This window comes from Dipodomys merriami, unplaced genomic scaffold (genome assembly GCF_024711535.1).
Source record: "Dipodomys merriami isolate MVZ:Mamm:240054 unplaced genomic scaffold, mDipMer1.0.p SCAF_4, whole genome shotgun sequence".
Taxonomy (NCBI): domain Eukaryota; kingdom Metazoa; phylum Chordata; class Mammalia; order Rodentia; family Heteromyidae; genus Dipodomys; species Dipodomys merriami.
In genome coordinates, this window is record NW_027205603.1 from 22,618,325 (window position 1) to 22,631,068 (window position 12,744).

Consider the following 12,744-nt stretch of genomic DNA (forward strand, 5'->3'; position numbering starts at 1 on the left):
GCTCCTCCTTTGGCTCTTCATGGCTTCCTGCTGAGATGGTTCAGCAACTTGGTGAATTTCTCATGCTTTTATTTTTCTGTCTGATTTGGATAACTAACTGTAAAGTTAGCTGTGGAAAGTAAAATCCCTTATGTATCTGCTTCTCTTGGTGGCAGTTTTGAACTCCAGTCTTTTTTTTTTTTTTTGCTGGTCTTGATGAGGCTTGAACTTAGAGCCTAGGCACTGTCCCTGCCTTCCTTTGCTCAAAGCTAGCACTCTACCACTTTGAGCCACAGCACCACTTCCAGCTTTTTCTGTGATTAATTGGAGATAAGAGTCTCATGAACTTTCCTGTCTAGGCTGGCTTCAAACCATGATCATCAGATCTCAACCTCCTGAGTAGCTAGTATTACATGCATGAACCATTAGCACCTGACTCCAATCTTTTTTTTTTTTTTAATTTTCTTTTTGTGGTACAAAGGAATTGAAACTAGGGCCTCACGCATGCTAGGCATGCACTCTACTACTAAGCCACATCCCTAGCCTCTCTAAACTTTTTTTCTTAGATGAATATTCTTTTTTTTTAAGTAAGTTTTTTATTGTGAAAATAGTGTACAGAGGGGTTACAGTTACATGAACAAGGTAATTAGTACATTTCTTATCAAGCATTGTTGCTTCCTCCTTTGTTCTCTAATCTTTTATAGTAGACTTTGACTGCCTCTTCTGGAACAAAATCAGAATTATTTTGTGTGCATTCTATCCCATATTTTAACTGTAGCCTACTTTTTTCCTTTTCAATTTTAAGTTCCTTTTATGTACTAAAAGTTAGTGCATTTTTTTCTTTCTAACATTACTTCAATTTTCTGGAAATGAGATTAATGCTATTCAAACCTCCAAAATAAGACTTGACCTTTCTAAGTTGATGAAGGGATGCAGTAGTTGTGAGACTACTTGTGCTTTGTACTTCAGGAAATGTTTGTGTTATATGTCATGCCTCCATGACATAACTTCTTTCATTTATTTAGCCATGGCAGATTAGAATCAATGTATTTGATCATTTAATGAGCATAATTTAGTCTTCTGACCTAAAAGTATAGAAAAGTATTATTAAGGTGATGCTTATTAAGCTAAACTACAGTTTGAATTGACTTTAGTTGTTTTTTTACTGAAGAACTAAGTCTGTAGAACACATTACTGGGTGAAGACATCTGAAAGTTATTTTTAAAAAATTGGACTGTTTAAATGAAAGTACAATTCCATGATGAAATGGAGTAATGAATTGTAGAGAATTAGAATACTATATGCTTGCTAGTAAGAAGACAAAACCTCTATCATTTTACCTGAAAATATCAAGATGTAAGAATCAACAATAAACTCATTATTTGTATTGTATATATTGTATTTGTATTGCTATATTGGATGTATAACAAAACTACAAATTGATAGTTCATTCTATTGCTACTGGACACTTGGGGTGGCTCATGCCATGGCAATTAAAAAGCTCTAAGATCAACAAAAAAAGAATAAACTGGAAGGATAGAGGATAGAATGGTAAATAATTTTCGGGAACATGCTAGCAAAATTACAAGAATTCAAAAACAACTAATGGGAGAAAGTTAGAAGAAACACAGTGACTAGAGAGAGTTTAGGAATATACTTTTTTAAATATATTTTTATTGTAAAGATACTGTACAAAGGGATTACAGTTACATGAATAAGGTAATGAGTACATTTCCTATTGAGCATTGTTACCCCTCCTTTGTTTTTCCTCTACCATCCTTTCCCTCCCAGCCTCCCCAACTCCTCCCTCCCCTCCCCACTGGAAGCTATAAAGTCCATTTTCAATATAGTGTCTTGTATAGCTCATTGTTACAATGGGTCATCCTGTATCCTTATTTCAGCATTTTGTTATTTCCCTTCCCCTTTCCAAATTAGAAAAATGTATATACAAGATGCAGAACACCGGAATCAAATATAGTGACAACTGGAGTTATACCATGGGTGAAGAACATAGAAAAGAAACAAAAAAAATCACATAGTACATTATAAGTACATTAAAAACAACAGCAACAAAGATAAAACCACTTGTGTCCCTATCTTGGGGTTCATTTCACTTGGCATCATTTTATATGGTCATACGTACATAGCTTTTGACCTTTTCTGCTTGTCCTAGACATATACTGGTTGTTGCAAATAAGGGAAACCATGGGACCTATGTTTCTTTGGGTCTGGCTTACTTCACTTAAAATGATTTTTTTCCAAGTCTTTCCATTTCCTAACAAATGGTGTGGTGTCATTCTTTCTGATGGAGGCATAGAATTCCATTGTATAGATATATATATATATACATTTTCTTTATCCATTCATCTACTCAGGGGCATCTGGGTTGGTTGCATATCTTAGCTATGGTGAATAATGCTGTGATAAACATAGCTGTGCTGGTACCTTTAGTACAGCCTTGTTTGTGATCATTTGGGTAAATGCCCAAAAGTGGGATTGCTGGGTCATAGGGCGCCTCTCTCTATGTGTAGTCTTTAGAGGAACCTCCACGGCTTTCCAGGAATATAGTTTTTTTATTGTCCATAAGTTTTTAAAATGTGATAGTATACTAACTAATGAGAATATATTTTATAAAAAATATTAAAGGAATATAAAATTAAGAAAGTTAAAAATTCTATTTTTTAGATGAATTACAGTTTATTGACTGGGAAATGGACAGTGACAGGGAAGAAGCTAGTGAAGGCAATGAATGTGACGATGGAGGGAACACCGTGGAAATCTCAGATTGTGCTTCTTGTGCAAGTAGTCATTCTTTGGCAAGTGATGACAGGAAACTTGAGCTTAAGGTAAGAATGAATTATTTCAAAAACTTCTGTTTGCTATGTAGCATTTGCTTATAGGTAAGAACAAACTAAAAAACTTTTATGAACTTCATAACACTTGTTTATTATAACCTATTGGTGTTCCCACTATTAACCTTACCCCCGACCCCTTTTCAGGAATAACCACTTTTTGATTCTAGTGGATTCTGTTTTTTTTTTTTTTTTTTTTTTTTTGTCAGTCTTGGGGCCTGAACTCCGCCTAGGTGCTGTCCCTCAGCTCTTTTCCAGCTTTTGTTTGTTTGTTTGTTTATGTGGTGTTGAGGAATCAAACTGAGGGCCTCATGCATATGAGGCAAGCACTCTACCACTGATCCATTTTCCCAGCCCTGATTCTAGTGAATTCTTTTATTCTTAGCTTCTTTGTCTCAATAACAGGTGAACCCTTTTGTCTCTAAATAATAAGCTTGGCACTACATGAATACTGAGCAACTATACTTTGAACATTTGCATCTTTTCATTCTCCCATTATAGATGCATCAACAGTTGATTAGATTAGTAGTCAATAACTATATGTTTGTTTATCAATAATGTTAATCATTAAAGTGAATTGTAGAGAAGAATTAGAATTTCTTTCACAGCCTTTTTCCCCCTTGGGCCTAGCAATTTGGAGTTTCTAGAGTTTTACTTTCTACTAATAAAAATTTTAATTTTTTTCTTAGCTCTGTCATTAAGCTTTTCATATATTGTAGGCATTCTGTCAGTGCCATTTACTTGGAGGATTCCAGACCTCAGCTTCATAGCCACTCCAATTTGAATTCTTTACTCTTTACTCTTTAATTGCATATTATCTCTCTGAGGCCTCTTTTTACCTTCAGTATTAGTTACTTTGACATGGCTGTGATCAGAATACTTGAGAGAACCTTAAAATTGGAAAGATTTACTTTGACTCACAGTTTCTAAGGGTTTAGTGATGGTAATGGGAGTGTTTGGCAGAGACAAGTATTACTAATATTACTAGTGGACAGGACATAGGAGGGCAAGTGACCAGGACTACATACAGCAGCCTTCTAAGGCATATGCTCAGTCATCTACTTCCTCCATCTAGGTCTCATCTCCTAAAGATTTGAGAACCTCTCAAAATAGCACCTCTCAAAACCAACTGGGGAAAAGAAAAACTCACTGGGGACCAAGCACTATAACACAGGAGCCTGATGAATATTGCAATTTCATATCATTACAATATCATTATGGGAGTTTTTGTACAGCTCTCTCCTTTATGCAGCTCCATTTTACTCTAAAGTGTTTCCTGTTTTCACTTTGTTTTCATTCTCATTTTAGTAAACATATCTTCCCGTTGTTTCTTATAAATGATTTATAGAACATTTTTTGAAACTTGACATGTCTGAAGATGCTTTTAATATGCAATGATAAATGGTTGCAGATTTGTACATAATTTTATGCTGGGAATAATTCTCCTTCAAGACTTGTAAGTATTGTTTCACTGTCTTTTAATTCAAGAGTTACTGTTAGAGGATCCTCATGTTTTCTGTACTTGCTAGTTCATCAGCTGCCACTCTACATTTGAACCATACCTCCAGCCTTGTTTTATGCTGGCTCATTGGAGATGGAGTCTTTTCTGCTCAGACTGGCTTTGAGCCTTGATCCTCTAGGTCTCAGCTTCCTGAGTAGCTAGCACTATGGGAATGAGTCACCAATACTTGGCTTGCTATTTTTATTTTTGATCTCTTAAGCTTTTCTCTATTTCTGGTTTTCAGCACTTTGATTGGTAAGGTTTTTCTGAATGCCTAGGATTATAGACTTGACCCCTAGTGCCCAGCTAAATTTGCCTTTTGACTACAACACATTGTGTTAAGTCAGACATGGAATTTTCCACTTGTGGTACTGTCAGCACACAAAAAGTTTTAGATTATGGATGCTCAGTCACACAGATTTTTTTTACCCTCAATTTTTTTGTTGTTGTTGTTGGTCATGGGGCTTGAACTCTGGGCTTAGGTGCTGTCCCTTAACTCTTCAGCTCAAGGTGAGTGCTTTACTGCTTGAGCCACAGTGCCACTTCCAGTTTTCTAGTGCCCGGACTGGCTTTGAACCACGATCCTCAGATCTCAACCTCCTGAGTAGCTAGGATTACATGCCTGGACTGGCTTTGAACCATGATCCTCAGATCTCAACCTCCTGAGTAGCTAGGATTATAGGCATGAGCCATTGACACCCAGCTACCCTCAATTTTTAAAATTATTTTTGGAACAGTTTGGGAAGGATTAACACTAATGTTCAGCTGTTGGGTAGAATCCAGCAGGGAAGTTGCGAGGCTCCAGACTTTCCTTTTTTTAAATTATCGATTTTGATTCTGCATTTAATAGAGATAGATTTTCTATTTCTTCATGGCTCAATGTTGGTTATGTTGTATATATATATATTTTTTGTGTGTGGAAGGGTCAGTTGTGGGACCTGAACTCTGGGCCTGGGCACTGTCCTTCAGCTCTTCAGCTCAAGGCTAGCACTCTACCACTTGAGCCACAGCACCACTTCCAGCTTTTTCTGCTTATGTGATGCTGAGAAATGGAACCCAGGGCTTCATACATGCAAGGCAAGCCCTCTACCACTGAGCCACCTTCCCAGCCCCTGTTGTATGTTTTTAGAACTGCATGTATTTCTTCTAAGCTATCCAATGTGTTGATTTATAGTTGTTCACAATTCCTCAGTAATCCCTTAATATATTTGTATTTGAGTAGTATCATTTGTAATGTTACCTCTTCATTTTACCATTTTTTTAGCCTTTCCTTTTTCCTTAATCTGTCACTTTTGTTTGTTTTAAATAAAACAACTCTTAGTTTGGTTAGTATTTTCTATTATATTTTAGATTCTTTTTCATTTATTTCTACCCCAGCCTTAATGACCTTCCTTTTATGAACTTTGGGCTTAATGTGTTCTTTCTTTAGTTCTTTGAAGTGTGGTGTTACATTGTTTGAAACCTCCCTTTCCTGTCTCCTCCTTTCTCCTCCCTTCTCCTCCTTTCCCCTCCTCTCCTCTGTTCTATTCTCCTTTCCTTCTCTTCCTTCCTCTTTCCTCTCTCCCTCTTCTGCGCCCCTCCCCACTCCCTTTCCCTTTTTCCCCCCTTCTACCCTCCTTTCCCTTCTCTTTCCTGTTCTTCCCTTCCTTCCTTTCTCTCCTATACTCTACTCCTCTCCCCTTTTCTCCACTTCCCTTTGGTGCTAGTAATCAAGCCCAGCAGTTCCTCACAAGCATTCTAGGTAAGTGCTCCAGCACTGAGCCACATCTACTTAAACTCTCTTTGCCTCTGTCTTTCAAGTACTAGTATTAAGTACTGCTATAAAGAAGTCTATCACCACACCTAGTTCTCCTTCTTTCCTGAGAACAGCTTTGTATCCGAGTGTAGTGTGCTTGGTTTATAGTTTACTTGCAGTACTTTGAACATATCATTGCCAGTCTCTTCTAACCTAAAGGTTTGTGCTGAGAAATCTGCTGATAGTTGTACTGGAAATGTCTTGTATGAAATAGGCTTTTTATTTTCTCATGTGGTTTTTCAATATCCCCTTTTCCTTTGATTTTCTATAGTTTAGTTACATGTTTTGATATAGTAATGTTAGAATTCAGTCTTGTTAGACTATTTGAGATTTTTGTACCTAGATATTTGTATAAACTCTCCTAGATTTGGAAAATTTTCTGTCATTTTATCTTTAAGCTTTCTCTTCCTTGTTCTCCAGTCCTTTTGCTTTTTTTCCTTTCTTGGTAATTTCAGATGACTTAGATTCAAACTTTACTGGTCTTCTGCTTGGTTGAGTCAGCTGTTGAAGCTCTATAGAGTTTTTTTAGTTGAATCATTGTGTTCCTTAGCTTAGAGATTATGGTTTATCCATTTTATTTTTTAATAGTTTCTATATTTTTGTTAAACTTTGTGCTTATTTATTGGTTTAACTGATTTTATTTAATCTCGTCTACTTTCTTACCGCTCACTGAAGTTTGTGAACAAACAGTACTTAACATAGACAGGAACTTTATATGTCTCCTTTTATCTTGAGCATATTACTGCTACTTTATTTTGGTTTTTGGTGATGTCATAGTTTTCTGATTTTTTTGATCTTTCTGGTCATTCATTGTTTAATTAATTGGAATTAGTAACCTTACTAAAAAGTATGTGGCAATCTAAAAATATATGGGCATCTTTAAAGATATAGATTAGATTAATAACTTCAGTGTAGAAGTAAAGGTTTCTTTGTTAGCATCTGCTTGTATTTATATTTGTCATCTTGAATTGAGAACATTCTTCAAGTTTTTTTCTCAATATTCATTTATTGCTGTGGTTGCTTCAGTAGCTGATTACCTGTTAATTCATGTTACCAGCCTCCCTACCTCCCTTACTTTTTTCCTTCCTCCTTCTCTGCTCCTTCTGGAGTTGAAGTTAATAAAGCTCTACAAGTATACTTGAGCCATGACTCCAGCCCTTTTTGCTTTAGTTTGCCTTGGACTGAGATCCTGTCTCTTGTAGTTGGGATTATGGAAGTGTCCTACCATGTTCAGAGAGAGAGACAGAGACAGAGAGAGAGAGAGAGAGAGAGAGAGAGAGAGAGAGAGAGAGAGAGAGAGTGTATGCATATGCATTGTGCCATACTGGGGCTTGAACTCAGCCTGGATGCCAAAAAAAGTAGCCTTTCAGCTTTTGCTCAAAACTGGTGCTTTATTACTTGAGCTACAGCTTCAATTTTGGCTTTTGGTGGTAAATTGGAGAAAAGAGTCTTACAGACTTTCTTACTTAGGCTTATAATCCACAGTTGTTTTTTGAGTATCTAGGATTATAGACATAAGCTACCAGTGTCTAGCTCACCTTGTTTTTTGAAATATATTTTTGCTAACTTCTTGTTCACGGCCTGGAAACCACCATCTTCCTATCTCTACCTCTTGTGCATCTGGGATTACAGGTGTATGCTGCCATGCCTGGCCTAAGTTCCTAGCTTTTAATGATATTTCTGTTGAGAGAAGTGAGTTACCTCTATATAACATTATATTTCAGGTTAACTTTTACTTTTCACATCTATCTAATATTTCATGAGCATATTTTCTAGTGATAAAGTAATAAAACATTCAGTTATGTTAGCTTTGAGGTAAAGAAAGTGAGATGCTAGAAGTTAAATAGAACTAGTCTAAGTGAATTATGTACAGATGCTTCTTAATTAAGAATAGATTTATGTTCTGTTAATCCATTATAGGCTGAAAATATCAAAAGTCATAAGTGGATTTAATATATCTAATCTATCAAACATCATAGTAACAATACCCAGTAGAATATCTTATGTTCACGCTTGTGAAAGGATAACTGACTAGAAGCTACAGGTTGCTTCTTCCTAGCACAGTATCATACTGTATATTACTAGCCTGGAAACATCACACACACAAAAATCTTAAATGGAGGGGCTGGGGGTTTAGCCCAGCAGAAGGGCACCCCCCCGGCACACGCAAGGCCCTGGGTTCGGTCCTCAGCCCTGGAAAATAAAATCTTAAATGGAATAATTGTAAGTTGAGAACCATCTATACCGGAATAATACGCTGAGAATATGAAGATTTATAGGAATTAGTAACTATTAACTTTCTAGAAATAAAAGCTTGTTTTTATAACTTACATATGTTTGTAGGAATGGAACAAACATGGTAGTTGAATATCTACTCTATAGCAGAATTATACTTCAACTCACAGGGAAGCACTGGTTATAATTCAGGTCTATCTTGACTCCCTTGCCTTGCTGAAGTGAGGTGAGGATTGTTAACTCAGCATACAACCTTGCCTGTGATCATCATTTCATAGAGTTCTGAGAAACAGAATCCTATTACTGCTTTTGTAAAGGTAACTGAACTTGTAATATCAGCTAACATATTGAGTACTTCCTTGTTGAGTGAAAAATACTTTATGTACATTTTTAGATCATTTAAACTTCATATATTTTCCAGATGAGGATTATGAGGCAGAGATGAAATAATTTTCATTCTGCTCTCAAGTATCAAATAAGTAACTGAGCCAGAATTCTAATTTAGCCACCTAGCTTGGAAGCTATGTTTCTCGCCATTTTACTGTGTCAATTGTAGACATATTATTGACCCCATTTTAAATATGAGGGAATGAAGATACAGCTAGTAGATGACAAAATGAGACTAACTCATGTAGTCTGATGCCATATACTTTCATTATTTGGTGTTGTAATTCTTGGAATTCCCAACTACTTGGAGCAAAAGCAGAACTGAACCCTAACAGTAACTTCTGTGAAGTGTTTTTAAACATTTTTTAAAAGTCTTAAAATGCTGGTATTTAGTTGACAGTACTGTTTCGTTCATGTTTTCTCAGATCATTCCTGTAGAGGGCAGCAGAGGCAAACCAGGGAGTTGTCTTCATAACCTACATTTTTCAGGAAGTATGAAGGAAATTACTGTTGCATAATTCTCATGTGCTTTGCATAGTGACCCATATGAAAGTACAGAGTAATCAACATAATAAATATCAGATAAATCAAATGAGATTCAGGCCTTTTAATCAGAAGAGAACCTGGTTATCACAGGTGAAAGGTCAGAATTTATTTATTTATTTATTTATTTATTTATTTATTTATTTATTTTTGATGACGCTCTTAGGGCTTATACTCTGGGAATAGCCACTGACATTGAGATTTTTTTGTTAAGACTGGAGCCACAACTCTGTTTCTGGCTTTTTGATGATTATTTGGAGGTAAGAGTCTTCCAGACTTTCTTGCCCCAGCTAGCTTTGAATCATGATCATTAGATTTCACCCTCCTGTCCTAGGATTACAGGTATAAGACACTACCCCCTGGCTTTCATATGAATTTTAAGAAAAGGCAAATGTGGTTTTCAAATTTGAAATTTAGATCCATTATTACAAAATAGATGTCTTATTTATATTCTTTCCAGTATAGGTAGAAAAAAAATAATTTAAGTAAGGGAGATGAAATTCTCGGCAAGTTTTAGCCAATAGTAATAAATTTTGTAATTCACATAGGATTTTAACCATTTAGAAAGTGATCTGACAAACTTTAAACATTTTATAAGTTTAAAAATCATAGTTATCATTACCTTACTCATGTAACTGTACAGTATTTTACAATAAAAATATATACAAAAAGCATATTTACTTATAAAATACATACAATATAAACTTACTATCTTGACCATTTTAAAGTATATAATGTCATTAAATATATATAATATGTATATACAATGCTGTACAATATGTATGGACACAAATACTATGGTTTTTTTCTTTTTTCTGATATTTTGGTTTGAATTAAAAATTTAACTCTGCTAGACACTAGCTTGATCATCTGATCTATACCTCTACACCTAAGCCTCTTTGTGTTTGTTATTTTTCAAATAAAGTCTCAGTTTTTTTTATATTCCAAGTATGGGTTCTTTATTTTGTATTTACTAAATTTTTTTTATTGTGAAAATACTGTACAGAGGGGTTACAATTACATGGGCAAGATAATGAGTACATTTCTTATCAAGCATTGTAACCTCCTCCTTTGTTTCCCCTTCCCATCCCTTCCCTTCCTCCCCCTGACCCCCACTCAATCCTCTCCTCTTCCCCTTCCCCCTCTCCCCCCCCCCCCGCACCAAAGTTGTAAAGTTCATGTTCGACATAATGACTTGTACATCATTGTTGCAATGGGTCCACCTGTATCCCTATTTAAACGATTTGTTTTTTCCCCTCCCTTCCACAAATTATACCGACATCAAATGCAGTGAAAGCAGGGGTTATACTGTGGGGGAGGGACATACAAAGAAAAGTCTCAGTTTTTATCTATGCAAAATTGGAGCTAGATTCTCCCATTCATACTCTGAGTGGCTTAGATGGCAGGTACATGCTACCATACCCATCTCTTGGTTAAGATAAGGGTCTTAGAGATATTTCCAATGTCCTGGCTAGTTTCAAATTGACACCTTCCTGATATCAGCCTACAAGTAGCTAGGATTTGTGGTATAAGCCACCAGCTCCTGGCCTCTAGAAATCTTTATCATATAAAACTGAAGCTCTATACTCAAGAACATTTCTCCATTCCCAGCTTGCCAAGTTCTGATAATCACCAACCATATACACTTTCTATGCCTACCTTTTTATTTTTTTAATTTAAAGAATCATTGATTTCATGTGAAAATTCCACTTGTTTGCAGAATATTTTTGTTGTTATTTGTGGTTACCGGAATTTGAACTCAGGGCTTCATGGTTTCTTGTTTGCCTGACATTTTGCTACTGGGAGCCATGCCTTTCTTCCAGCTTTGTGGTGGTTGTTTTAGAGATGAAATCTCATGGACTTTTCTACCCAGGCAGACCTCAAACCATGATCCTCTGATCACAGCCTCCTAAGAAGCTAAGATTACAAATGTGAGCCATTAGCACATGGCAAGTTCACAATTATACAATATTCCTTTTGCCCCGTCTTCTCCCTTTTAAAAATAATGTGGGTGACTTTTGTAATACTATCTCAGTTCATATATATGTAATATAATTTCATCTTCTCCACAGTCTTGTAATCACTCCATTTCCCTGCCCCCTCCCATTGAACAGTCCCTTCAACAGTGACTGATTTGTACCTCACATTATTATTATTATTTTTGTCATTTTAGACCTGGCTTTCACATATTGTCTTGAACTTAGTTTATTTCCGTAAATATGATATCCATTTCCATTCATTTTCCTGCAGATGGCATAATTTCATTCTTTATCAAGTTGTATATCATTTTGTATATATACTACATTTTCTGTATCCATTCATTGATTATAGGGCATCTAGGCTGATTCTACCACTTTGCTATTGTGATTAAACATGGGTATGCAGGTATCCATCCCTCTTACATTTTGATTTACAATCCTTTAGATATATTCCCAAGAGTGATATAATAGAATCATAAAGGTAGATCTACTTTTAGTTGTATTAGGAGCCCTGAAATTGATTTCCTAGTGGTTGCACCATTTTACATTTCTACCAGTAGTGTATAAGGGTTCCTTTTACCTACATCCTTGCTAGCATTTGTTATTATTTGCTTTCTTGTAGGTTGCCATTCTGACTAGGGTGAAATGGAATCTTAATGTATGTGTTTGTTTGTTTTGTTTAGAATATTATTGTTATAAAGATGATGTGCAGAGGGGTTAAAATTACATAAGTCAGGTAAAGAGTACATTTGTTTTTGGATGGTGTCACTCCTTCCCTCACTGTTACTGTGGCTTTGATTTGCATTTTCTGTCTGGGTGAGGATAATGAGCATTTCTTTATATATCTATTAGCCATTCATAATTTCTTCTTTTGACAACTGTCTGTTCTATTTGCTTGTCCACTTATTTAACTTGTGTCAGTACTGAAGCTTGAACCCAGGACCTTGTGCACACAGTTTTTTTATTCACAGCTAATGATCTACTACTACTTGAGCTATGTTTCCAGTTGCAGCTTTTTGCTGGTTAATTGAAGATACATTTCCAGGATTTTTCTACCTGGGCTAGCTTTGAACCATGATCCTCAAATCTCAGCCTTCTTAGTAGCTACGATTATAGGCATGAGCCACTTGCTTGCTCAATTATTAATTGAATTATTTGGGGTTTATTTAGTTTTTTGAGCTATGTATATTCTGGAGATATATATATATATGTGTGTGTGTGTATATATATATAGGTATATACATACATACATATGTATACCTATATATATATATATATATACACATATACACATATTCATACACACACACACACACACACACACAAAACTATCAATGATTTTCTACCCTTTTTTTTTTTTTTTTTTTGGTCAATCATGGGGCCTGAACTCTGGGCCTGGGTGCTGTCCCTCAGCTCTTCAGCTCAAGGCTAGCGCTCTATCACTTGAGCCTCAGCCCCACTTCCAGCTTTTTC

General features: G+C 35.8%; 1 protein-coding gene across 2 annotated transcripts in view; it reads left to right on the forward strand.

Moving 5' to 3' along the window:
* Spidr (scaffold protein involved in DNA repair) overlaps positions 1-12,744 on the forward strand; it is a 319,993-nt gene that overhangs the window by 15,776 nt on the left and 291,473 nt on the right. For both annotated transcript variants that reach the window (XM_069990683.1, XM_069990685.1), the window contains one exon: positions 2,665-2,825. In XM_069990683.1, the coding sequence (XP_069846784.1) occupies positions 2,665-2,825 (161 nt within the window). The remainder of the gene's footprint in view (positions 1-2,664; positions 2,826-12,744) is intronic.